Below are 26,334 nucleotides of genomic sequence, written 5' to 3'. Positions count from 1 at the left end.
TTAAAGTTGCACTCTTACGGGAAATATACGCTTAATGAAGCATGAACAATCCATACATTAGGTACTTTCGCAGATCAGTATTGAGTAGTAGGCACAGCACATGCAATATGCATGCTTATTGAATAACAAATATTAATTAATAATGACAAATTTGCTTGCATCAGTTTAGTCCTCGACAAGCCTATATGTTTGTCCATGGCGGGTGGACTCTGCGCTCGCCGTTTCGTCCCTAACTGAGCGTAGAGTCTCGCAGAAAAAAACGAGCATGTTTGCTTTTACGAGACGCAGCGACTGGTACCCAATTTTAGGGTCTCAGGTCAACCCGTCACCTCTGAACTCAGGTCAAGCGCCCCAGGGTAGGGGCTCGGTTTTTGGTAAATAGCGTCACCAAAAATCGTCGCAAAGCCGCGATTTTGGCACCTTCGTGCTTGTGCAATGCTCGAGCGCGTCCAGTCGGCTTTATGTTTGGGTGAGGTTAACCGAGGGTGTTGACTTCAGGTCAAGATCAGGTCAAAGCCACTCAGGTCACAAAATTGGTCGAAGGATGTCACATCGCATATGATGCGATTTGGATGGTCTTTCCGAGTCTATTGGTCACTTCAACGCCAGGGGACGGCACCTGCCCCCCGCTCCCGTCCCCCCCCCACGCCCCCGTCCACACCCGGCCACCGAGACTAGTTATTCTTCAGTCTACTGGTATACAGGCTAGAGCTATCTAGGCCTTTTTTTAAGAGCCCACAGCCCGTGACCGAGCTCTCGGTCACATCAGGCAGAACAGATTGATTGAGCAAATTGTAATGAAAGAATGAATCAGTGCCATTTATCATGGATTATACATCAGGAGTGGGCAAACGAGCTGACTGAAATGTATCAACTACAACACTTTCACTGTATTCATCACTTAGTTATACGAGATAATGTTTGTTTTTATTGAAATGCGTATATCCACGTTTTCATCGAAGTTTTCAAAAGTTTAAGCCATCCGCACGCGTCCTACATAGTTAGGTGCAACGGAGAATTTATACAAACTCCATATACCCATGTACTCGTACATTAATTTTCACCTGACCTACATATCACAACACACTGATTTCCTTTAGCACTGAAATTTAATGATAAAACGATTTTTATCGCAATCATCTCAAGCTGAAATAGGCAGTCTGAGCAGAGTAGCTCGACTGCTTTCTATTGAATTAATTTTCTGTATTTATAGATATGCCTCACCAAGTCATGCACTGTACGAAGTACATACTTGTACATCTGTTATGGAAGTGCAAAGACTTAGTTACTGAAGTAAGAAAGTTAGATTATTTAATACAACATACGTGCCTATCCACTGTGCATTGTGCAATAGCACGCATCCGCTGTATATCTTGTCATGTCTCGCATCAAGGATTATCTCGTTATAGGTATCGTGACTGTCGCCCTGTGCCCGGTCCGCTGACCCGTCTGCCTGTCTGTGTGCCGGCGCAGGTTTCCGTTCCGTTTGGGTCTGCAGCCGCCGCCGCCGCCGCCGCCGCCGCCGCCGCCGTCGGCCGCGCCGGTCACGGTCGGCTCACCTGTGGGCGCCCACTCAGCGGCCATGCTGTGCGGCCAGGCCAGCAGCGGCGCGCCGCCGCCGCCGCCGTCTCCCGACCAGGAGCCCATCGACCCGCGCGCCTATGAGCACCTGCTCTGGGGGCCGCTGTCGGCCGCGCCGCCGCCGCCGCCGCCCGTGTCGGTGGCGGCCGCCGCGCCGCCTCACTACCCCCGCTACTATGGTTACCCGGCCGCGGCGCGAGCCTACTGCGCCGGCTACCCGACGCCGGTACCGTCACCGGCCGGCTACGGCACGCCGCCGGGGCCCAGCGGCGACCCGGCCGGCTATGTGTGTCTCACCCCGCTCACCCCGACCGCGGCGCCTCCCGGGGCGACACCCTGCTCGGCCGCCGGCGCCGATACAGAGCCCGCCGAGAAAAAACGACGCGGCAGGAAGAAAGGTCAGACGCGCGAGTCAGGTGCGTGGACGGCCAACAAGAGACTGGGTCGGCCTCTGGGCACCACCCGCGCCAATGGCTACAAGGTGGGCTGTCGCGGCGGCCGGCGCAAGGGGACCACACGCGCTAACGGCTACAAGGTGAGCGGCGGTCGGCCGCGCGGCACAACGCGCGCTAACGGCTACAAAGTCAGCACGGGCCGGCCCAAAGGCACTACCGTGGCCAACGGCTACAAGTGCAGCACGGGCCGGCCGCGCGGCCCGTCCGGCGTGGCTAAGGAGGGAGACACGGACTGCGGCCGACCGAGCGCGCCCGTCCTGCAGGGCGGCGCGGCCACCGACACACCGGGACAAGGTCTGACGGGCGACACACGGGGAGCGGGTGGACACCGGCCCTGGCGAGTAATCGGGACGGGCGCATCACCACGGTCAATCTTGCGACATAGAAGAGGTTTCAGTATTTTAGCTCTTAACTAGTTAGATTCAAACCAATTTCATATTTCAACCATATCAAATTGACGTTCTTGAATACTTAGATAACTATAATTAGGCTCATCGCAATAGATTTGCCTGGTTGGCGATGTAACAGTTTTAATACACGTGTGTCACAGCACGTGACGATGAGTTAAAAGAGTCGAATTCGCTCCGCCTATAACAGATTCCCAGTGGTTCACTAATTATCCTGATCTATGAACTACTTTTCGACTTCATCGCGTGATGCATATGTATAGAAACACTAGAAGTAAAATATTCCAATAAAGAAATATGTGATTGCGATGACAGGTGTCTATGAATCTCGTTTCAGTTAGGGTGTAACCATTTTCATAATCAACCTACATTCATCGTTGGTGAATGAAAAATTCACCTTAGTACCGTGCGCCCTCATTTGTAGCAAAACGAGAAGCATGAAAGCATGCAAGCATGCAGCATGGACATCGATGTAACACGCTGTTCTTTCTTCCAGATGCCATGAAATGCGAGGAGAAAGGACTCACGACCACTGCTTCCTGGATGCCACCGAAGATTGGTAAATATTACGCTTTCACGATAATAAAGCACCTTATCATATCATTAAAATATGTCTCTTTTAACACCATTTGGGCTATTTGAGCATACGCAACTTCTTGCCTTATAAAAATTGTGACACACTACTTTTGGACTTCAATCCCCTGTCAATCGATGTTTTGTTCATCACACATTGCTTTGTGAAATGTAACATTTATTTGTCAGAGAGCTACTCTATCCCAGAGAATGATATGGCGTCCCACAGAATGATAAGGCGTCCCAGAGAATGACAAGGCGCCCCAGAGAATGATATGGCGTCCCAGAGAATGATAACTTTCGGCACTTGATTGGCTTGGCATTGACCCAGGTTGAATCTTGGGCTGAATGTTTTTACAGGACGATCTATTCTGCCCAGTGAAGACGCATGCCATTGACCTATGCAGTGTTTTAGGCGACTTTTTAATTACATTAGTGTAGCATTTCGACCCTTCTTAAAGGGACCCTCCCACCTTCAAAAAAGTTAATGAATTGGCATGAAAGTGATGTCGCTCGGTTCAGAAAGAGCAAAAACGAATATCTACCAAATTTCATCGAAAAATATTCACCAGTTTTCAAGATATTAGACTTTTACTTTTGTTTACTTTTTGGGATCTCCGCTGTTCCTAGCGACTTTATTTGAAAGTGCGGCATTTGTTGCGCGCAAAGCAGCATATACCACCGCGTGCTACAAAACGTTTTAGTCACACATTTAACGGACGTTCGAAAGCCTGATGACGTCATCAGATTCCCGTAATGGTTAAGAGATAGGGACCACGCTGGTCCCACCCTGCAAGTAAAGGGAAGAAATTTCTTGAACACCATAAAGCTGCGGGGGTTGCGACCAGGATAAATGGTGGTTTCTGAGCCTGGCCGCAAACTTGGCTATCTCAACTCAAAACTAATGTTAAGGTGGGAGGGTCCCTTTAACTAGGTGAACGCTTGGTGATGGCAGTAAATGTCTTTTTCGTGATAAAGCTAAACGAAGATAGTCTTAAAGCAATCATAAATACAGCCTTTGTAATTTTTACCATCTATCTATCGTAACTAACAACTACATCTATCGTAGACGCTATGTAGCTATGAGCTTAAAAACTGTTCACTGACGTACGATAGACCAGAGACCTATTGATATAACATAGCAATATTAGGTCACTTACATACCTTAGCTTAGTGTGATGCCTTCCTCAGCTAACTTTATATCTATGAGCACATTTGTCGAAATTGATTACCGCGTTCGTAGGAAAGTCACTACTGATCTCATCAATTCGTGTGACCTAACACGTTTTGTTGCGAGCTTATTTCCTTATTTGTTTGCTCTTCAAAACGTAATAAACCACAGACTCAGGTCCGACTTATGATTGTTGTCGTACCTGATACCACTTATTACTGAAGTGTTTACTTAATCCGTAATAATCTGTTAATAATCGGATGATGATAATAAGTTCCGTAATAATTACATTATCTTTGGAAATCACATCGGTCCATTTGGGTACGAAGACGTCGGCAGATTCGATGTTTGTTTTGTTTTGTTTTGTTGGGTTAGGCCCTTTCGGTCGACAAGACCATTGCAGAGCCGGAAGGATGATAGGAATTAGGGGGAGACATTGGTCTGGACAGGCACCCTAGTGAGTCGCCGGGGCTGAGCCCGTCCAGAGGACAGGCCACCCAGCCCCAAGACACTCACTGCACCCGGCTACGGGGTGCGCTCCCTCGGGAGCAGCGGTGCCGCTCCAAGGGAGCAGCCCGCATGAGATAAAGTTGCCTGTCCAGCCCGGAGGGGGGTTGCGGCGTGGAGGAGAAGGATTTCAGTATCCTGAGGATAGAAGCACGGAACGGTGAGATTCGATGAGGGGAGGATTCTAGGCTCAGAAGAACAGAAGGTGCGTGGAACGCGTATAACACTTATTTTTGCATATTTACTGGTAGACAGCTATCAAATGATATGGTGCAAAACGTGAGGAATGGAATGCAAGGAAGGTCCTTTTTCTAGCAAAATGTTGAAGCGGCGCTTCTAGTTTGGAAACGGGCGTCATTCCTAAAGCCATTTGGAGGTCATGAATGGAAGTGGTTTCTATAAATATGCAGATATGCGTCACTTTACCATTATTAATTCGCTAAAAACAGGCAGCCTTCTTTGCCACCTCAAGAGTTATAGGCTGGCACTTGGTTTCAACTGTGTTATTTGCGTTTTCGAACGGACAGGCTGAGAGAAAAAAAACCTTTGCTACGTTATTTAACTTAACGCATGCATCACCAATGTACTCGGGCTTGGTGACTCGTCAGCCAAATCCATCTGTAAATTCATCGAATTCCTGTGAACTCGGCTGAGATGAGCTCGATATGATGTGCCGTAGATCGAAGGGCGTCACTCGTCAGTCGTGGACCGATTTGTCATTCACGTGCTAAAGGTGGGCACGAGTCGTCATCGATTCCTTTTCCTGCATTTGCCATATTGCTCAGTGATAGGTAATGGTGGCTTAAATTGTAGAAGGAAATTGAAGTTAACGTAGTAGAATGATTGATTTGACTTCATTCATCGTCGGAGGAGTTTCGTTTTGCTGACCTTATGCCTACAGGGTCTCGTGCTGCCTAGAAAATGTCATTGTCCTCTGTATTAGAGAGAAACTAGTCCGGGAGTTGCGTATGGTGAATGACTTCACCAGGCGCAGTATGGCGCTGATGTAGGACTGGCACTCATGAAAGACAAAGATTAGCGCCAGTTCTTCCTCCATGTCGTTGAAAAGATCACAGAAAAGGCTATCCTGACACCCGAAGATCGACTGCAAATTGCTAACCAGGCTACACACAAAGTGATCTGGGTGCCCGTTGCCCATGATGCCCCTCCCTCCAATGAGGCGCCAATAATCTATAGAAGAGGAGGAACTGGAGTAGTGGAGTACATAGACCAGCGTTTCGGTGTGACCGAAGCTGCATGAAATGTCAATAAACAATATGAAAATTACTAAGAAATGCCTTATTATCATCCGATTACAGCGTAATAGGAAAGTCAGAAACGATTTTAATGATATTGAAATCTGCTACCAAAATCTCAATTTTGACCTTGATTCGCGACCTCTAAACATCAATATTTTTCCATACAAATTTGCCTCCCTTATTTTTTACGGGAATGGAACCGGAAAACCACCCGCACGCATTAAATATTAAAAAATGATTTTTAAGTGCCACCCTAAGCCACACTTTACGACATTTTAACAGGTCCCGATTTTCCCGACTTTTGGGTCATGACCTGACCTGGAAGGTCAACCAATGACCTAGGACCTTAAAATTGGGTATCATCGGCTTTTTCTCGTCACGGGCAACACGCTCGCTTTTTTCTGCGAAGCTCTAGATCGATCAGGGGCGAAACAGCAAGGGGGTCCAACGGACCCTAGGGGGGTCCGTTGGACATGATCCTTCAAATGGACACCTACTAGGGTGACCCGCGTGCTCCGCAACGCGAAAGGGGTATTTTCGATCGGCGGGTGTTTGGTTGTTCCTGTGTCGGTTGGGTTATCTATCCATTTCGGTCGATTGCTTTTTGACGGCTAAACGTTTTGGTTTGTGAAAAAAATATCCACCGCATCGAGGTGCCCGTGTCTGATAAGCATGCTTTCCACTTCAGAATCTGTCAAATGTGCTTTATAATTGAGGTGCGTAGTTTTAAGACAAATGAAAGGCGTAGATAATTTTCGCTAAAAATCGTTTTGCAGAGGTTTAAAACATTTATATTTTTAAGAATACTGTTGCTTGTCATGCAAACGTGATGATTGGATCTTGGAGAGAATTGAATGCTCTTTCTAATTATAGCATTTTCAATTGTCAAGCGTATCGGGTTAAGCAGCAAATCCCGTGTAACTTTTTAGTGGCACATTATGGGCAATTGTCATTTTCTCCAGTAATTTGTTCCACCTTGTTTTTGATCATTTAGCTTTTCACAATTTTTCCATGAAAGGTGATACATTTCCCTTGCCAAAAGGCATTGTTTTAACTCTCTCAGTCTGCCGGTCACGTAAAAATAAAATAAAATCCAAAATCCGTCCGAAACGTCAATTTTTCAAACAAAAGTGCCCCCACGGGTGCACGTGGCGCGTGCCATCCCCTGCACCGCACACCATTCGATAGCCCGTTCGATTCTCTACACGATGCTGTTTTCCCCGTGACGATCGGGTGCACGGTTACCGAGATATTGCACGGAAACCGGACCCGTGTCGGGCAAATTTAGCCATTTTCGCCCGATTTTGCAAGCCGATTTATACATGTTAAGTCTATGACGCGAATTTGCACTTTTTGGGCACGCGCCACGCGCTCGCTATCGATCCGATCGAGCTGAGACCGCTCAAAGGCACGTTGTTCATCCTTGTTCTATAAGTTGCGCAAATTTCAGCGTGCTGGGTGCGACGGTCTGACCTGAAACCCGCGCTACGTAACACCAAGTCGCGACCTCGGTTACAGACAGAAACTACGTCACCACAAATAGTAATATAGACAAGCGGCTGCGCCACTTGCTTTGCTGCGTGGTAGGAAAAAATTGCGGCACCAGCCAATTTGCTTTCGAATGGTGTTCGTTTCAAATCGATGTGTCGTCTAGAAGCATAGATATGGACGGAAATGTGAAGAGAATTAAAAAAAAACTGTTCTGAGGGTTTTGTTGGATGAAATTTGGCTGATACGGGGTCTAGAAAGGCCAAGGGAGTCAGCCCCGGTCACTTTGGGTCAGGCCAGGTCACATAGGTCACCTCTCGTCCGATGGGATCAGCCCGGGCCACAATTCTACTTTTGCCTCCACCACTACCCCTACCCCTACCCCTACCCCTACCCCTACCACTACCCCTACCCCTACCACTACACCACTACATCTACCCCTACTACTACCCCTACTACTACCCCTACTACTACCCCTACCACTACCCCTACCACTACCCCTACCCCTACTACTACTCCTACCACTACCCCTACCCTACTACTACTCCTACCACTACCCCTACCCTACTACTACTCCTACCACTACCACTACCCCTACCCCTACCCCTACCACTACACTACCCCTACCACTACCCCTACCACTACCCTACCCCTACCAACACCGCTGGGTCATGTCAGGTCACAGAATAATTGGATCCAATCAGTACTAAAATATCAGACCTAAAGTGTTCTCAGCCATGCCCCTATTCGTGCCATTCCATTACCCTTACTCGATTTTGTCGGAAACGGCGCTTTGTGGCAAATGTTGCGTATTGCGGCAAATGTGGCGCATCTGTACCTGTTGGTTGAGCATGCATCCTGGCACCAAATTGTACCCTTATCGGGCCATATTTGACAAAACTGTGCGATTTGCGGCAAAAATGGCGCCTTGTGACCAATGTGACGCATTGCGGCAGACGCGGTGCGTTTTTATACTTGCATCACAAACTGCTCCCATTGAACGAAAATCAACACATTTTTTCGCCACTTTTCATTCAAATTAATAACTTGCCGATCCGCCAATGCGAGGCACTCGCCGCCGATCGGCATGCATTTAGCTCACAAAGTTTGTCGACCCCGGCTCTCAATGAAGATCTACGAACCGATCAAAATTCCATTGGCGTTCTTCCAGCGCGCCCCACGCGCGAACCGTACACCCCAGCGAGCCGAAACCTAGAAAAGGCACTGACCCGTTCTGTCACCTATAAGGTGTGCAAATTTCAACCCCCTACGATATACCGTCTGCCCTGTAGGCCGGCTAAATTGAACCCACTACACGGCGTGGCGGACAAACAGACAGACGGATCCTGTTCAAATAGTAAGATAGACAAGCGGCTGCGCCACTTGCTTTGCTGCGTGGTAGGAAAAAAATGCGGCACCAGCCAATTTGCTTTCGAATGGTGTTCGTTTCAAATCGATGTGTTGGCTAGAAGCATAGATATGGACGGAAATGTGAAGAGAATTAAAAAAGAGCTGTTCTGGGGGCTTTGTTGGATGAAATTTGACTGATACGGGGTCAAGATGGGCCAAAGGGGTCAGCCCCGGTCACTTTGGGTCAGGCCAGGTCTCATAGGTCACCTCTCGTCCGATGGGATCAGCCCGGGCCACTGTTCTACTTTTGCCTCCACCACAACCCCTACCCCTACCCCTACCACTACCACTACCCCTACCACTACCCCTACCTCTACCCCTACCTCTACCACTACCCCTACCACTACCCCTACCTCTACCCCTACCTCTACCACTACCCCTACCACTACTCCTACCACTACCCCTACTACTACCCCTACCCTTACCACTACCACTACCCCTACCCCTACCCCTACTACTACCCATACTCCTACCCCTACCACTACCCCTACCACTACCTCTACTACTACCCCTACTACTACCCCTACCCCTACTACTACCCCTACCACTACCCCTACCCCTACCTCCTACCAGTACCACTACCACTACCCCTACCACTACCCTACCACTACCCCTACCACTACCCCTACCCCTACCCCTACCCCTACCCCTACCCCTACTCCTACCCCTACGAACACCGCTAGATCATGTCAGGTCACAGAATAATTGGATCCAATCAGTACTAAAATATCAGACTTAAAGTGTTCCCAGCCCTGCCCTTATTCGTACCATTCCATTGCGCTTAATCGTATTTGTCGGAAATGGCGCTTTGTGGCATATGTGGCGCATTGCGACAAACGCGGCGCATTTTCACCCGGTGACTGAGCATGCATCTTTGCACCAAATTGCACCCATATCGAACCATATTCGACAAAACTGTGCGATTTGCGGCAAAAATGACGCCCTGAGACAAATGTGGCGCATTGCGGCAAACACGGTGCATTTGTATACTCGTATCACAAACCGTTCCCATGGAATGAAAATCAACACATATTTTCGCCACTATTTATTCAAATTAAAACTTGCCCATCCGCCAATGCGAGGCACCCGCCGCCGATCGGCATGCATTTAGCTCACAAAGTTTGTCGACCCCGGCTCTCAATGAAGATCTACGAACCGATCAAAATTTCATTGGCGTTCTTCCGGCGCCCGCCACGCGCGAACCGTGCACCCCAGCGAGTCGGAACCTAGAAAAGGCGCTGACCCGCTCTGTCACCTATAAGGTGTGGAAATTTCAACCCCCTACGATATACCGTCTGCCCTGTAGGCCGGCTAAATTGAACCCACTACACGGCGTGGCGGACAAACAAACAAACAAACAGACGGATCCTGTTCAAATAGTAGTATAGATTACATTGTAAACGGAAATGTTAATTGCTAAGCGATCGTAAATTGTACATATTACGCTGCCATTTCGTCGAAGTAGATAGCCATGTCTAAATATGTTGATTTTTTGTGTGTAGAAGAAACCGTTTTTCTTGCTGTCAAATTAATATTTGTTAATAAGACAAAACATGCCCATCTGTATATATCTTAGCTCATAACATCATATGGCCTATAGAATAAACCAATTGTTGTTACTCCCTTTCATTCACTAGAATTGGAAGATGGACAAACGTTCATCGTATATCATTATGCATCCAACTAAATACTTTTCAACATTATTGTTTAAGTGCCTATTTCCTCGTCAGCTAATGGCTAGCTTACGACAATTTTTTCGGCTTCGGACTTTGTTTTCTGTATTCTTGCAAAGCATTCCAGGAGCCACGTTTTCTACATCCCATTCTAATATCCAAAAGTTTGCAATGGTATATAACTGCGGTTTTAGCTTTTAGTGGAAACATGACGTTAAGGCTCCTGAGGGATATTGCTCCTTTTAATTATTTGGTAATTTCCTGACCCTCCCCAATCTGGGTTGTATCTAGCGTCGCCGACCGGCAGTGTGGCGTGGCGCGGCGCGGCGCAATAAGATCCTCCTTGCAGCGGCGACCGGTTACGTAACGGCGGCCTACACAGTGCACACTGCACATGGCGAGGCCGTCCGTCCGTCCGCGGGACGCCGGCGGTGGCTGGCGGCCGGCGGGCCTGGGCCGGGTGGGTCCGGGGTGGTGGGGGTGGGATGGTGGGGGTGGGGTAGCGGTGGGAGCCGGCCGCCACGCCGCGCCGCCATCACCCGGCCGGGGAACGGCCTTCCATAGCTGCGGCGTTCCGCGAACCGCCGCCTCGCGACAGTAATGGCTTGACAAACGCCGCGTTTGCATGGTAAGACTACATGCGCCGGCGGTGGGTTTCGATAGTAAAGCGCGATATTACCATGTGAACACGCCCCGGTCCGTCCGTGAACCCACTGACCCGCGAGGAGCGGCCCGGACCGGGCCGAACCGCGCTGCCGCCTCCGGGCAGCCGCGGAGAAAGGCGGATCATAGCTCCCAACGTACACCATTTTCTTCCTGCAGAACCTAACCCAAAAGTATTTCAGTTGTGTTGATAAATGGCTTGGCCAACGCTACGGCTAGGTACAGTTATTGAGACAAAGTTATACCTCGTGGCAATGTTCATGGATCCGAGTGTTAGATTTGGGATTCTGTGGGTCTCAAGGCCAAATGCCGAACGGAGGCTAGGAATATAGGATATATGATCCGATTGACAACAGGCTGCTTGACGTGTATTCTCTCAAAGGATTCGACAAAAAAGGACAGATATGTATGGCGGTTGGATTCTGGGATCTTATCCAGCTTGATAAAGTGGGATAAGTGGGATCAGATCCCAAATACAGTTGCTCTGCATAGATCTTACGATACAATACCCGGCCTGTGAAACGATAACCTGGGACAATTGCATGTAGGTACATTGCCCATTAGTGTTCACAACTATAAATAGTGCTACACTAACATATTGTTCAATCTGATCACATTTGATCTGTCAAAATAGAAACATTCCAAAGCGCAGTACATATATTTACAAAAATTGCATTTGGATTCCAACAAATAGTATAATTTGACATTTAACAAATAGGTATCGTGTTTGGATCTTTGTCTCACTGGATCCCTCAACACAAGGCTGTCAAATTATATGCTGTCAGAGGGTCTATCGATAGAAGTGAAAAGTTTTCCGCCAAGGGCCTTCATCCGCACAGACCCTAGCCGCGATTACGATCCTTGTGATCAAGTCCCAGATCTTTTGCTCAAACTAATGCACTGCCTCTACAAACTTTCGTTTTGAATCTGCTTTTACAAATTTTAGACGATGGACAACAGTTGTAGAAAGGTGGCGTGGTTCAAAGGAGGCGACGACGGGTCGAATGGTAACAATTGTTACAGTGTCACTATTGGAGGGGTGGACGGCGAAAGGGCCAAATTGTAACAGTATTGCAATTGAAGGGACAGAGCCCGGTGGTTAACCCGCGCCCCGTTGGGCTCTGCCGAGCAACGCCATTTTGGCCCCCCCCCCCCCTAAGATCTCGAGAACCACGCAACCTAGCGACAAGCGGCAAACGGTGTTGGATAGCCATATCAGGGAACTACCTTGTGACCCAACTTTATTGACCTAGATCAAACCGATGACGTCACAGGTCAGGTCAAAGGTTCAATTTTCACCGTTTACAGGCATTTCAAGAAATGCGTTGTGAAATCGAGTAAAATGCATTTCATTGAAAATCATCGATGGGGAAATGTTCTTCAAACACATATTTTGCTATTTGAGGTCACTGATACCAGGTCAGGTCACAGAGATCAGGTCACTGGGGGGTCACAATATGAAAGTGTCGTGTGATACATGTTTTATGGTCCATTTTACATGACAAATGCGATTATGTGGGTCAGGCAGCCTTTGGGGCAAGCTAAGGTCACGTTTTGATCAAGTTCAGGTCAAGGTCAGGTCAAGGTCAGGTCAAATTGCAAGCCTTGGGTCAACGCCTCTCTCAGGAGGGAGATCAGGAAAAGAGACAGATTATTTAAACTAGCTCAAAAACACCAAACTGAACATCACTGGAACAGCTGGAAAAAACAAAGAAATCTAACTACCAGTCTGAACAAAAGTCTCAAAGTGAGACATCTCCAACAGCAATGTAATGAGCTATTAGAATCTCAAAAGAATCCCCACGAGTATCATCGCATTTTAAAGCACATGCTGGGAAATGCCAAAATAGACACCTTACCACCCTTAGTTGACAAAAATGGAGCCATATTAGAACATGACTCAGACAAAGCTGACCTATTAGGAGAGTTCTTTGCTAAACAGTCATTGCTGGAAGTCGATGAAATGACACCAGTGTCTGCCCCAGTTATTGAGCCTCCCATACTGGATAAATTTGTGATCACAGAGGACGAGGTACTTTCTGCCCTCAATGCCATTGACCCTAACAAATCAACAGGTAGTGACAATGTGCCAGCTAAACTTCTGAAGATGTGTGCTATAATCATCAAAACTCCACTGACCAAACTGTTTAACATGTCACTCACCCAAGGCGTCTTCCCATCATCATGGAAGATTGCGGACGTCTTACCAATTTACAAGAGGAAAGGATCCAAGTCAGACCCAGTAAATTATAGGCCTATTAGTTTATTACCATGTATTTCCAAGGTTTTTGAAAGAATAATATTCAAGCATATTTATGATCATCTCACTGAAAATGCTCTGCTTACAGACAATCAAAGTGGCTATCGGCCACACCACAGTACGGTGCTTCAACTAATCCACTTTACCAATAGTCTGTACACTGCCTTAGACAAAGGTGACGATTTTACCGTGGTCTATCTGGATATCAGCAAATATTTCGACAAGATATGGCACGAGGGTCTTTTATTTAAGTGTAAAAACTATTGTGGTATTACAGGGGATCTCTTTAAGTGGCTCAAATCATACTTAGAAAATAGAGTTCAAAAAATCAAAGTTGGAGAAAGTTTTAGTCGTCCAAGAACCATCAACGCTGGATGCCCACAGGGCTCCGTGTTGGGGCCCCTTTTAGCACTCATCTATTTAAACGACTTAGCAGATCGAACCCATAACAGCATGTTGTTCTTTGCTGATGACACCACATTATTCACACCACACACACACAATGCAACCAATGCTCAACATTCACTCTTACAAGATCTCACCACCATAGGGAAGTTCGGCAGCGACTGGAAAATCACATTCAATGGTGCCAAAACTATACAGCAGACATTCACTTACAAGACCACACACGATCCTCCCAAACTGACATTTGACGGTCAAGCGATCCCATGTGTAACTGCACATAAACACCTGGGATTAACCATATCAACAGACATGCATTTCCACCAACACGTTAACGACATCATATCCAAAGTGAATAGGGCTCTAGGACCTCTATACCCACTGTCACGAATCCTTCCTAGACACATTCTCAAAAACATTTATACTGTTTACATTCTCCCCATATTTGACTACTGTGACGTGATCTACGATGGACACCTGACTACTCATGACTCTCTACGACTTGAACGACTCCATAACAGAGCCGCTCGACTCATCACAGGAGCTCTTCTCAGAACACATACCAAAACTCTACTACAAGACTTGGGTTGGACCACACTCCAAGCACGAAGGGAGATCCACAAACTCACCACGCTCCATGCACTTATGAAGGACAGGCACACACTACCACCAAACACGATTGCACTTCTACCCGACACACGAGCACAAGACACAGGACGACCACTTCGCAATGCGGCATCACTCACGCTCCCTCCAAATCGAACTACATCCTATAAAAAATCCTTCATCCCATCCACCATAAGGATCTGGAATCGTCTGCCATCACACATCAGGTGTTTACATTCATCACGTTCCTTTAAGCGAGAGATACGAGAGCGCTTGGGCGAAGCCCCACAACCTTTGTATTACAATTTGGGATCGAGAACGGGAAGCATTTTGCTAACTAGATTGAGACTCGGAATGTCGCATCTTAACGCACATATGTTCGGAATTCAAAATCAGCTTGTAGATGGTCCGAATTGCTCCTGTGGCTATCATTGCGAGGACCAAAAACATTTTATTTTGCACTGTCCCCTTTATGCTAATGCTAGGATTAGAATGATTTTTGAAATATCACAATTAATTCCTACTTTCCCACAATTACTTGACAAAGTACAACTTGACATACTTTTGAAGGGAACTCACATAGCAAGTAATTAAGCGAAGCAAGTGGCGCATATCATTCAGGGATTCATTTTTGAAACAAAACGATTTGCTTAAAAAAAAAGATGCCACGGGCAGTGGACAGCAGATGTGGTCTACTATAGGACCAGACGGGCTCCGCCGGCCTGTGGCGGAACCCTGAGTTGCCGAGCATTGGGCCCCCGCCCCTATGACCCATCCGGGCCAACCTGGGTACCGGTCCCACTTGAAAGGGACCGGTCGGCCGCCCGGGCGGGCGGGGCGCCGGCCTGTCGGGTCAGGTCGGCGCTCCCCTCGCCCGGGCGGTGGTTAGGGGGCACCCCCGGGAAAGATGATTTTCCGGGGGTGCGGGCGGGGGCTCGCGGCCCGTCTGGAGCGCCGGGGAGGTATCCACCAGATCTCCCCGGCCCGGGGAGGTATCCCACAGCTCTCCCCGGGGCCGGGACGGCATATGCCATGGAACGGCACCGTCCCGGTCTGGCCAGACGGGCCGCCGTACAAAGTTAGGGGGAGGCCGCAGGCTGGCGGAGCGCGTGTGGTCCAGCTATAGTGGTCGGAAGGTCTGTCGGGGCAGCGGGGTTGCGCGTGGGACCTGGTGTGTGTGTGTGTTTATTTCGGTGATGCTCTGTTTCGTTTTGTTTTGTTGAAGAGGTGCCTCGTAATAAGTTTATGCTTTTGCACCAATTCAACTTTATTTCTGTCCATTGTCCATGCCCATAATCATGAATAAACGACAAACAAACAAACAAACAAATTAGGTCAAATTTCAAAGTTAATATTTTTGCATAAAATGGGTATCGAATCGATGCAGCTCGTCACGGGGAGTTCAATGGTGGTCTTTGTTTTGTTGTACGTGGTCTAGAATCGCTAAAAATTGAGTTCAAAAATTTGACGTCATCATTTTTGAACAGTTTTTTTCGCTATAACTTGGCCAAAAAACGAGATATCGATCTAAAATTTGGTATGTATATAGAAGAGCGCAGGGACTATCACAATATTCCGTTTTTTCGAAATTCGGGAAAATTTTGGATTTTTTTTTAGTTTAAAAAAAATCAATTTTTCGATTTTTTTGGGTCAAAAGCCCAAGATTTTGAAAATCCGAGATAGCAGTTTTGTAGCGCCGCTTTTTGTCTACTAGACCATATAAAGAACTTTGAAATTGCTTGATAACTGTAGATTTGGTGAGCGTTTCAAGATTGCATGTTTTTTGCTCATTTTTGCTCGAACATGACCTCAGTTTGACCTCAATAACTCCTGACCTAAGGTGACCTAAGACTTGAAATTTGGTGTGAAGGTGTCAAATTGATGCCCGGGAAGGTACTGAAAATTTGGCGGCGCTGCGCACCGCCGTTTTCTGGCTATTCAGGAAAAACCACAGGGGAGGGGCCAAAATGCCCCCCCCCCAACGGGGCGAGGGTTAATTAACCCTCGCCCCGTTGGGGGGGGGGAAAATTTTACAAACATGTTCCATCTGCATTGGGTGGGGTAAGGGGTTGGAGGGGAGGCGGCAGGGCCCAATGGTAACAGCGTTGCAGTTGAGGCAGTGCGCGGTGGTATTGAATGGGACGGGCGGGGGGGGGGGGGGGGAGAGGGCAGGGCTTGGTGGTACTGAATGGGACAGGGTGGGGGGGGGGGGGGCAGGGCCCGGTGGCAGCCCCCCCCCGAACAGCGGCCGCTCTCATACATTTTATATGGATGGTGGCCATTCTGGAGTGGTTGGAGTGGCGCGGCGCCATTCGAAGGCGGCCGGCGTCCGCATTTCGTCATTGGCTCGGAGCGCTGCGCCGGCCGCCATCAGTGTTTAATGGAGCCGCCATTGATCCGTCGGCGCGTGCCCCTGCCGCGTCCTCCATGACGGGTGCCGCCGGGAATATAGGGACAGTCGCGAGAAGTTTCAGCTCTCGACGCCGGCTCCCCAAGTCATGCTCAATTCAGACGAGTTTGTAGTGCCGGCATCACGAGGTTGGTTTGGCTCAGGAAGGTGCATGAATATTCTGACGGCGTTTGGATGCTGAGAGCCCGACGAGTGCTCGACCGGTGACCTATGTCCTATACTCTGGTGTGGAGACTGAAGTATCGCAGCCGCCGCGGACAGCTGCCTGCCGGATCAAAGAGTATCTCAAGGCACCTCTTACCTGCCAGCCAGAATTCAGAAATCCTGAATTACTTGACATCTGCAAGATGCACATTGCACACACACACGCGCGCCTATTGATTCATGTATTTTTAAGTGTTTTACTTTTGTAATGGTGTGCTCAGCTACTCCAGCTGTTTTTGCTCGATATATTTTTACATTGCCCTATTTAACAGTTGATCTCTATTCTCTTCTCAGTCCGCTCTTCTCAGTCCATCTCTCGGTGTGCCTGGTGGCGATGCATCGTCCCTAGCGTCTTATCGATCACCTGCGTTTAGCACTCGGCGTCGTTCCCCGGCCGTTCAGAAGAGCCCGTTGTTCTCCCGTTGTCCGACTCTGACTGTTACCATGTGTCGTTCATCCATTGATGGCGCTCCGCGTCCGCCTCTAAGGAAAGCCCTCCGGGGCCGGGCGAGCGGGCGCTCGGCAGCGCGGCAGAAATAGCCCGCCCCGAATGTCATTTGTCGCTCACAGCACTCATTAATTCGGCCGCTCTAACAGCGAAGGCAGCCGCAAAGTTGGAAAGTTGGCTGGCTCCAGGTGCGCCGACCAGATTATTCATCAGTGTCATTTATTCCATGGGAAAGTTAATGAAATTTCGTTGCATGGCATTGTCGGCAGATATGCAAAGGGTCACGGTTTGGCGACCCTTCAGCAAGCATTTACTTCAGCACGCCACTGTTTGCTGGCCTCGGGCACAGGGGCAACGGAAGTTCACGGAGATGCTGTGTTTATTTTACGAACATTATCATAAAGCATATCAGGTCGTCGCTGAGGTCACTGGAGGACACCAAAGATAAAATTTTCACATTGTTTTGTCTGATTTTGACATTCTTTTACAAATCAGCATATACCTAACTCGTTAACCAAAACAGCTAGATTCACGGAAAAGCGCATGCCCATAGCTCTTTTAAAGCTCTTTCGATAACATGCCTCATATTTGAGCCAGGGTCTGAACGGTTTGGCCTACAGGGGACAAAATCCACCAAAATAGATAGGTTTCGCCCAAACAATTTTCCAACAATGTTGGGAATAACTTTGGCGTCAAATTTTGCCAACATCGTGTTTCTCTCGTCGATACGCATCGAATGAACTGTAAGTTGACCTGTAAAGGTCACTTGTGAAACTGTGCACCCCCAAAAAACTATTCAGATTATTGTTAATCCATTATTGGCACCATACATAGGTAGCACGGCGTGGTGCATCATTGTCTTGGCTGAGGTAAGACCTAGCGCTTAGGTACCGATGAGATCTAGTGCTTCGTCTCGTGTAGAATCATTCAGGAATTGGAGTCTACATTAAAACTTCGATGAGATATCATTTTATTAACTTATTTTTATACAAAGCACAAATAATTATTCGATGTTATCTGTTATCGCGAAGAAAAATATCAATGGACCTTTTCACATTTCATTTTGCATTCAGATGTCTTTAGATCAGACCAGATGTAACGCACACGGTATCGACATGTAGACGAAGCGTTGCCTCGTTTCAATCAGGAAACCCAATTTGTAAACTAAAGTGGCTGCCGGCGACTCTGACAGATCCCGGGAGTGTTCAGGGACTCGGGCGTAACAAATATGTACGGCTCATCGCTCGGTCGTAACTTGGAAAATTTCTCTGTAGCACATACCACGAACCAGTCTGAATAACAGACATTTATCTCTTGGAGGTAGTAGCGGTAAGGGACCAGACACGCCACCTGAGTTGCACTGTTGTTGGTTTTGTATGCTCCCGTGTCTTTACTTGCGAATAGTTGTACAGGGATGTTCACGAAAAACTGACACATTTTATTTCCGAATTACGAGAAAACACTTGCCCTCAGCACGGTGATCATGCTATGGGCAAATAGAGTGGACTTCTAAGTTTTTATTGACATATTTTGGGAACATGTCATTTTCGTTTCTAAGAAGTTACAGCGTATTTTGCAGATGACGAGTTTTTGGAGCAGTGCACGACTCAGCCCGAAACAGGAAATTATCCCCCGTTTTTGGGCACGTGCCTGGAGAATTGCAACACCTCTCACTGCACTCGTCGGGAGTTTTGATGTCCTTTGGGCCGCTGCTACAGACCATGTCACTCACGTGACCCCACAGGAATAGTCCACGGTGTTGAGGTAGAGCGAAATGGCCGGCTATGGGTGAGAGGTGATGCGCGAGACAATGCCCCCTCCCCCTGTTCTCGTATGTGACCGATGATCGCGGTTACTGCACGTGGGGTGGCCCTGACGTGCCAGAACCACCGAATGGTGTAGACGTCGACCCATTTCCGCTACAGTAGCTAACAGAAGCCGTTAAAAGATGACACGGTACCACTCTACAGTAACTGCCAGCATGCGGCCATGGTTTCTGGCATCAGCACTTCCAAGCCTGCCAATTTGGGCATTCCTTAGGAATTTGCCCACAATATGCTAATAGTATAAAACATAATCCATCGAAACATTAATATGCCAAATTTTAGACGAATTCGTGGACTGGTTCAGTCGTGGTGGCAGATGGTAGCCGCGTGAGCTTCATTGTTTTTCCGCTAAGTTTTGTCGCCAAGTCAAATTTCCCCATTTTAACGCTTTCTTATTTATTTGAAAACTCATGTGATGCTACCAAAAGGAGCTATGCACATACAAAACTTTTTTCAACAGGCTTTCGAATGGCATGCAAATCAAGTCTCCGTGAGCTCTCACATGCTCACAAAGTCGTTTTAAAATGTGTCAGTTTTTCGTGAACATCCATGTACTTATACGCTTCATAACATTATGCCTCCCTCAGTGCCCAGAGTCCGTCCGTTCCTTTGCTCCAGCCACGTTTGGACAGTGGAAGGTGCAGCCGAGCAAAGCGATGAGCGGCTCAACACTGCCCACAAATTTGGCATTATTAGCAACTGGAAAATATGAGAAGTATTTCGTAATTAATGTGTGGCAGGGATGTAGTTTCAAAAGTGACGTTACTTAGGGCCTGTTCCAGCGCCTCCAGAAACCTCCAGAAAGCTCCAGAAAGCTCTAGAATCCTCCAGAGAGCGTTCCAGCGCCTCCAGAAAGCTCCAGAAAGCTCTCGCCAAAGCTTCAGAAACCTCCAGTAGCCTCCAGAGAGTTGAGAGGTCCAAATTTCTCTGGAGGCTCTGGTCTACAATTATGGTGCACATGTGACAATCACGAATGTAAACAAAGGACATTTGACTGATTATTTTACAACTTGAATGTAAAGAAAATTACATTGCTATAATTTTATTTATCTTTTTAACTAAAATTGAAAACAAATTTTGCGTTTCAAGAGAGAACAATCGTCATTCTTTTGGTATCTATGACGCCAATCTCCAGAAATCTCCAGATTGCGTTCCAGTGCCTCCAGTAAAACCTCTGGTAGAGCCTCCAGTCAAGAATTTCTTCTGGAGGCGCTGGAACAGGCCCTTAGGTATATGGTTTTAGCAACGACGGTCCGTGTCCATTTATTTCCCCCGGTAATTTTCCAATAGTCCAACTGATCGTTCTTTTAGAATCATATCCCATTGTTAATCAAAGGTTAGTTCAAATCAATGCGAAGGCAACATGAATTCATGTTGTCCATGGTCGAGGCTATTTTTAAAGAACAAGATGTTTGCTTTCATTGGCCGTTTTGAAATGCTAATGGAAAATCTGTGTTTGGACATACCCATGCAAGCGTTCATATTCCAAATCGATGTTCCCTGTTCATGTACAATGTTTGGGATCGTGCACAATGTGAGGTTCGTCGTTCCATGTCAGCTCCAGGAGGCGGTTTGATGCTCCCGCGGCCCGTAATGTATGATAAATAGTTTTGTCTATTCTCATCTGACGTTGGTGGTCCATGTTATGAGAAGACGTGACTCGGTGAGGTATACGATATGGATAACAACTACGGCGCCAGGCTGCAGTGACCGGTACAGATACACTAAGCCGGCGCTCTCCAGAGACCGATGCTATAGTGCCGCTCTGCTGTGACCGATACCGGCACTATAGCGCTAGTCTTCAGTGACCGATATCGGTACTTAAGCGCTAGTCTGCAGTGACCGATACCGTACCCATAACTTGTCGATACCCTACCGAACTAATACCGAACTGATGCTTAAACTGATACCGATACCGTGTCATTGCGATACCGTTTCGAACTGATACCGAACTGATACGGAACTGATACCGAACTGATACCGATACTGTGTCATTGCGATGTCAATACCGTACTGAACTGATACCGAACTGATACCGAACTGATACCGAACTGATACCGAACTGATACTAAATTGATACCGAAGTGATACCGAACTGATGTCGAACTGATAACGATTCTGTGTCGATTACTCTGCATTGACCGGTACCGATACCGTGTGGATTCCGTACCGGACTGATGTCCGGATACGGTGTCCGGATACCGTGTGGATTCCTCTGCTGACACCGTTCCGCCCTGTTCCAGACGGACCCCTCAGCCTGGATACGATGGAGTCGGCGGCGCTGCGTGCCGGGTACGACGGCGCCGCCGTGCCGCCGCTGCAGCCCTGCGCGGTGGGCCGCACCCCGCCAACACCGGCCGCCGGTCAGCTCTCTCCCCTGGCCGAGCCGGCCGGACCCCAGCAGGGCTCGCCGGGGCCGCCGTCCGGCGCCGAGGGCCCCTTCTCGCCGGGCGGCGGGCCGCTGCGCCAGCTCTCCGGCGGCTCGCCCGACCAGTACTCGCCCATCACGGTGACCACCTCTCCGGCCGAGTACTCGCCGGCCGGCACCGGCCCCTCGTCCGTGGGCCAGTACTCGCCCATCAGCAACGCGCCCACGCCCGCCCAGTTCTCTCCGATGGGCGTGGCGGGGCCGGCACAGCAGTACTCACCGCCGCCGTCCATCGCCCGGTCGTCGAGCCACCAGTACTCACCGCCGCTGCCCGTGAGCCGCTCCCTGAGCCAGCAGTACTCTCCGCCGCCCCCAGCCGGCAGATCGCCCAACCAGCAGTACTCCTCGCCCCTCCCGGCCACCCGGTCCCCGGGCCACGAGTACCCCGCGGCGCTGTCCGCCGCCCGGTCACCCAGTCAGCCGTATCCCTCTCCCCTTCCGGACTCCAGGCCGCCGAGCCAGCAGTACTCTCCGCCGCTGCCGACGGAGAGAGCTCCCAACGAGCCGTACTCACTGGGTTCTGTGTCCATCACCAGAGTACCCAACCAGCAGTACTCCTCTCTGCCGGCGCCGGGGACCTCAAACCAGCAGTACTCCCCGACCCACCCGCTGGCCAGGTCGGCCAACAAATACTACTCGCTCTCACTGCCGATAGCCAGGTCATCCAGCCAGCAGTACTCGCCGCCGCTCTCGGCCGCCAGGTCGCCCAGCCAGCAGTACTTTCCACCACTCTCGGTTGCCAGAACGTCTGGCCAGCAGTACTTCCCGCCCCTGTCGTCTGTCGGCTCTGGGGGCGAGCAGTACCCGTCCCACATGTCCATGAGCCGGGCGGCTATGCTGCAGTCTGCCATGCCGCTGGCCGTTTCCCGGTCGCTGAGTCAGTTCTACTCCCCGGACACGGTGGCCGATTGCGGCTCGTCCGTGTTCGCTCCCTCCACGTCAGCCGGGGGCGCCGGCACGCCGTGCTACGGCGCCGCTCTGCTGCCCATGTGAGCCGCCGCGGCGCGGCCGCCGGCGCCCCCCGAGCCTGCGAGTCGCGCGTGTTAACGACAAGCGTCCACTCGCAGCGCCCTGGCGCGGCTCGGCCCCAGCGTCCAGCCCGCCCCGCTGTCCTACCGGCGCCGCCGGGTTCCAGCCCCGCGGATCCCACCGGTACACTCGGATCCCAGTTGGATCCCGCCGTTACAGACGGATCGCAGTTGGATCCCACCGGTATGGTTGATCCCAGTTGGACCCCACCGGTACACTTGGATCCCGATTGGATCCCACCGGTGCTGTTGGATCTCAGTTGGATCCCACCGGCGCCACGGATCCCACCAGCTCGTTTCCGCCGCGCTGCCCGATCCCGTCGGCACAGTTAGTTTCCATCGCCGCTGTCAGATCCGCCAGCGCGGTTCGACTGTCCAGTGCAATCTGAGCTAATGCGCTGTAGCCACGTGTCGTGCTGATTGAGGGTCACCAGCAGATCAAAGTGTCCAGGCAACATTTCATTATATCGCCGATATGTGAATTAGAGGCTGGCTGTCTCCGATAGGCCATATTTTACGCAGGCCAGTCAGCCATGCAGTGTTAAGACCTCATAATGTTTACCAGCCTGCGGTAATCGGGGGACATTTGAACTTCTATCTGATAGCACCTGAGCTCAATGAACTTATGCATGCTACAACATTATTTTACCAAATTTTCTTCGGACTTTCCTCAATTAATGCTCATCCAGCGGGCTACAGTGCCGGCTCAATCTGTGCTCAAGTCACACAGGTTCCCCCAGCCCCCCCTCCCCCCCCCTCACGTTCCACTTTGATCCGCGCACTTTGTAGCCCACACTGATATTGCTTTTTTCGACAATCAGTATGAGTCGGTACATATAGCCAATTATGATAAGACGATGTAGCGATCGATACGGACCTGTTTCCCTAGAAATGGTCACACCGGTCTTACCATGGCAACCTTTTACAACAGTGCCGAGTCGGTGTTCTTTGACGCGTTTCCCGTCGTCGGCCAGCGTATTGACTCGCCGCTATTTCTGGTAGTCGTTCAGTGTTCAGGCCAAATTCGGGCAGCAGCTGATCCTCCGGGGCTTATGACCGTCGCAATGTCGCATTACCGGTAAATGTCCGGGCTGCTGGGTATGTAGTGTTGGTCGTCGTTCTGCTATAGATAATGTCATTTGGGACACTGGATACAGCGGAAATCGGAGACTCGATCATTGCTTTTGATGAGGCTGGCCAATGGCCGCATAGGTATATGCAGTTGTAACTCAGATAGACTGCGTGTAAACGAGCAGTTTTTATTAGGCTTTTTCGTATTAACCACACTGAAATCCGCTATGAATGAAAACAGAGCACATGTGTTCAATTATTTCACGGCGACAATACCTGAAATGACGTCAGAAGTCTGTCCATGATGGGTTTATGTTTCGTTTGACAAGAGCTGCGTCTGCTGTCCCTTCCCTTGGAGCAAAAAGTCTGCTTATTCTAGACGTGCTGGTACTTTTTTGTGCACTGCGATTAAGCGTTCATAATTGTTAGCCATATGGTACTTAATTGATCTAGGCGCAAGTGTGTTTTTTGGCCATACCAGCTATACTTATATGGAAATGCACACAATACGATTCGTGCAGATCATTTTTTAGTTTGTAGGGCACATTATAAAAAAAAATCAGTTGCTAAACCACTGCAACCTCTGACGAATGTAACAAAGCGACCACTTTCCAACGCTCACCATTGGTACGGATGCTACCCAAAAAGGCTTTTCATGAAGTCTTGATATTTGCTCACGAAAACGGCTGTGTGAATAAAAGATATGGATATCAACCACGTCAAACATTACATTCTCTAAATGTCCTAATTCCCCAATGTTACTTTGATTAAGTCCAGTTTAAAGTTGTTGAAAATGTTAGCAGGCATGTAGTACAGTTAAAGCAGGTGAAAACACGTGTTAATCAAATGGACAAATTAAATGTATTGTTCTGCACGTTTCCCCAGTCGCTCTTCGTATTAAAAACAACAACATAAATTTGCACTTGTTATCCATTCTAATACATCTAAAATACCAGCTGCCATCGATTTTAACTAGCCATGGAATAAGACTCTCTGTTGTGCACCACCCTCCGCACCCATTCCAAGGGGCAGGCGTATCTATATCTGACTAGCGGGATGGCGTAAAGCGACGATTTGAAACGGCGAGACTCGAGTCGCGCTTTAGCGTCTGCCCGTAGTCGGCAATATAAGGCATAAGCGACAGGCAAGGGCTACTTAACTAGACATTTAGAAATCAAGGTAAAATAAGTCAACTTCAGGTTTGAATTCGGAGGCTTTAGTCATTCGGACATCAGCGTAAAAACGTTTCAGCTTGGTCCCATAATTATTTTAGCTTGCCGCCCAAGGGAGGCATCAATTGGCAAAATGTGGGCCCGATGTTGATTGTGGTGCTTAGCACAAATCTAATGAATTCAATCTTGAACTCGTCTTAACTAAATCCAAGGGTAAAAATGAGCGAACGGGCGTTAGCTATCATCTGACTATGGCGCCTCGCGGTTTGCGAGCACAGCTTTCTTTCGGCAGCCTCATTGGGAATGTACACACAGTAAGACCGCTCGTGTATAAAATCAAATTATCTCAGGTAAAACAGTTCTGCCCTGTGCTCATTTAGGGCAAATAAATAAACTGGTGAGCAAAGGTAACTGGGAGTAACTGGGGATTTCGCGTTGGCGTTGCCCCGTAGAAGTGAGCTAAGGTGATAAGGCTATCAAATATGCGTCTGGCCTGGCGAGGTTCAATGTACGAAATACATGCGCAAATATTTTTGTAGTGAAGAGAGCATAACATGTTATGCCTGTTACCGGAAAACTTTGCGCACCTGATATTCAACATAAATATTCTTAACTTTGTTGTTTGCCAGGCCAGAATAAAACTTGAGAAGTATCAAAAGCACTAGCTGGTTACTGCATGCCGATACTGATTTTTCCCAGATACCTTAGGTCTACCACATTTTTCTACAATCGTAGCGAACCTGAATCAAAACCGCCACAGCGGGCGAGCTCTGCTCCATCGGTGTTTGTGCGTGTGTTTTCGCCGGTGTCTTGTGTGCTGTCGTGCTTTCTAGGTACAGCCGCTTGGTGTTCTGTGCGGAGAACATTTAACGAAAAGCCCTCACCCGGTGTGTCACCCGGTCCATCGACCGCGTTAGTCGCGGTCGTACGTTAGTTGTTGGGGTGTTCTCGATGTGCCGAAGGGCTTGTGCTGCAAGATTTACCGGTCAATGTTGCAGGCTATTAGAGATACATGTTTAGTGAACTTTGGGCTTACTGTTAGCAATCTTTTTTACTTACACTTAGTCGTAGTGTTTTTCCAAAATGGTTAAATGTTCGAGCTGTTTTATGTTCTACGTAGATGTATAGGTGTGGAGTTACGCCAGTGACGTTGGCCAAGCCACGAGAAGTAGCTGACCTTTGAATGTTGTTGGTACTCATTGATATAGGTTAGTCCTGTTGGCTTCAGTGACATAAAGTTTTAGTGTTAATATGTGTTCAGTGGCGTTAAACAGCCCTGTATTTTACCGAAA

At 48.7% G+C, this 26,334-nt stretch overlaps 1 protein-coding gene across 1 annotated transcript; it reads left to right on the top strand.

Moving 5' to 3' along the window:
* Positions 1–1,582: 1,582 nt before the first annotated feature.
* Positions 1,583–26,073, top strand: LOC122369390 (DNA-directed RNA polymerase II subunit RPB1-like). The gene is made up of 4 exons (XM_043344103.1): positions 1,583–1,686; positions 1,849–2,330; positions 2,940–3,002; positions 21,587–26,073. The coding sequence occupies exons 1-4, from the start codon at positions 1,583–1,585 to the stop codon at positions 22,762–22,764; spliced, it is 1,827 nt and encodes a 608-aa protein (XP_043200038.1). The 3' UTR covers positions 22,765–26,073.
* The last annotated feature ends 261 nt before the right edge of the window (positions 26,074–26,334 follow it).

This window comes from Amphibalanus amphitrite, unplaced genomic scaffold (genome assembly GCF_019059575.1).
Source record: "Amphibalanus amphitrite isolate SeventyFive unplaced genomic scaffold, NRLGWU_Aamphi_draft 001031F_arrow, whole genome shotgun sequence".
Lineage (NCBI taxonomy): Eukaryota > Metazoa > Arthropoda > Thecostraca > Balanomorpha > Balanidae > Amphibalanus > Amphibalanus amphitrite.
This window is presented reverse-complemented; position numbering and strand designations above follow the sequence as displayed.

Bases quoted from the DNA above. Each gene is read 5' to 3' on its own strand.
- LOC122369390 (XM_043344103.1), top strand. From the start codon at position 1,583: ATGCTGTGCGGCCAGGCCAGCAGCGGCGCGCCGCCGCCGCCGCCGTCT. The intron at 1,687-1,848 runs GTCGGCCGCGCC...GCCGGGGCCCAG, and splicing joins CACCTGCTCTGGGGGCCGCT to CGGCGACCCGGCCGGCTATG. The intron at 2,331-2,939 runs GTCTGACGGGCG...TCTTTCTTCCAG, and splicing joins CACCGACACACCGGGACAAG to ATGCCATGAAATGCGAGGAG.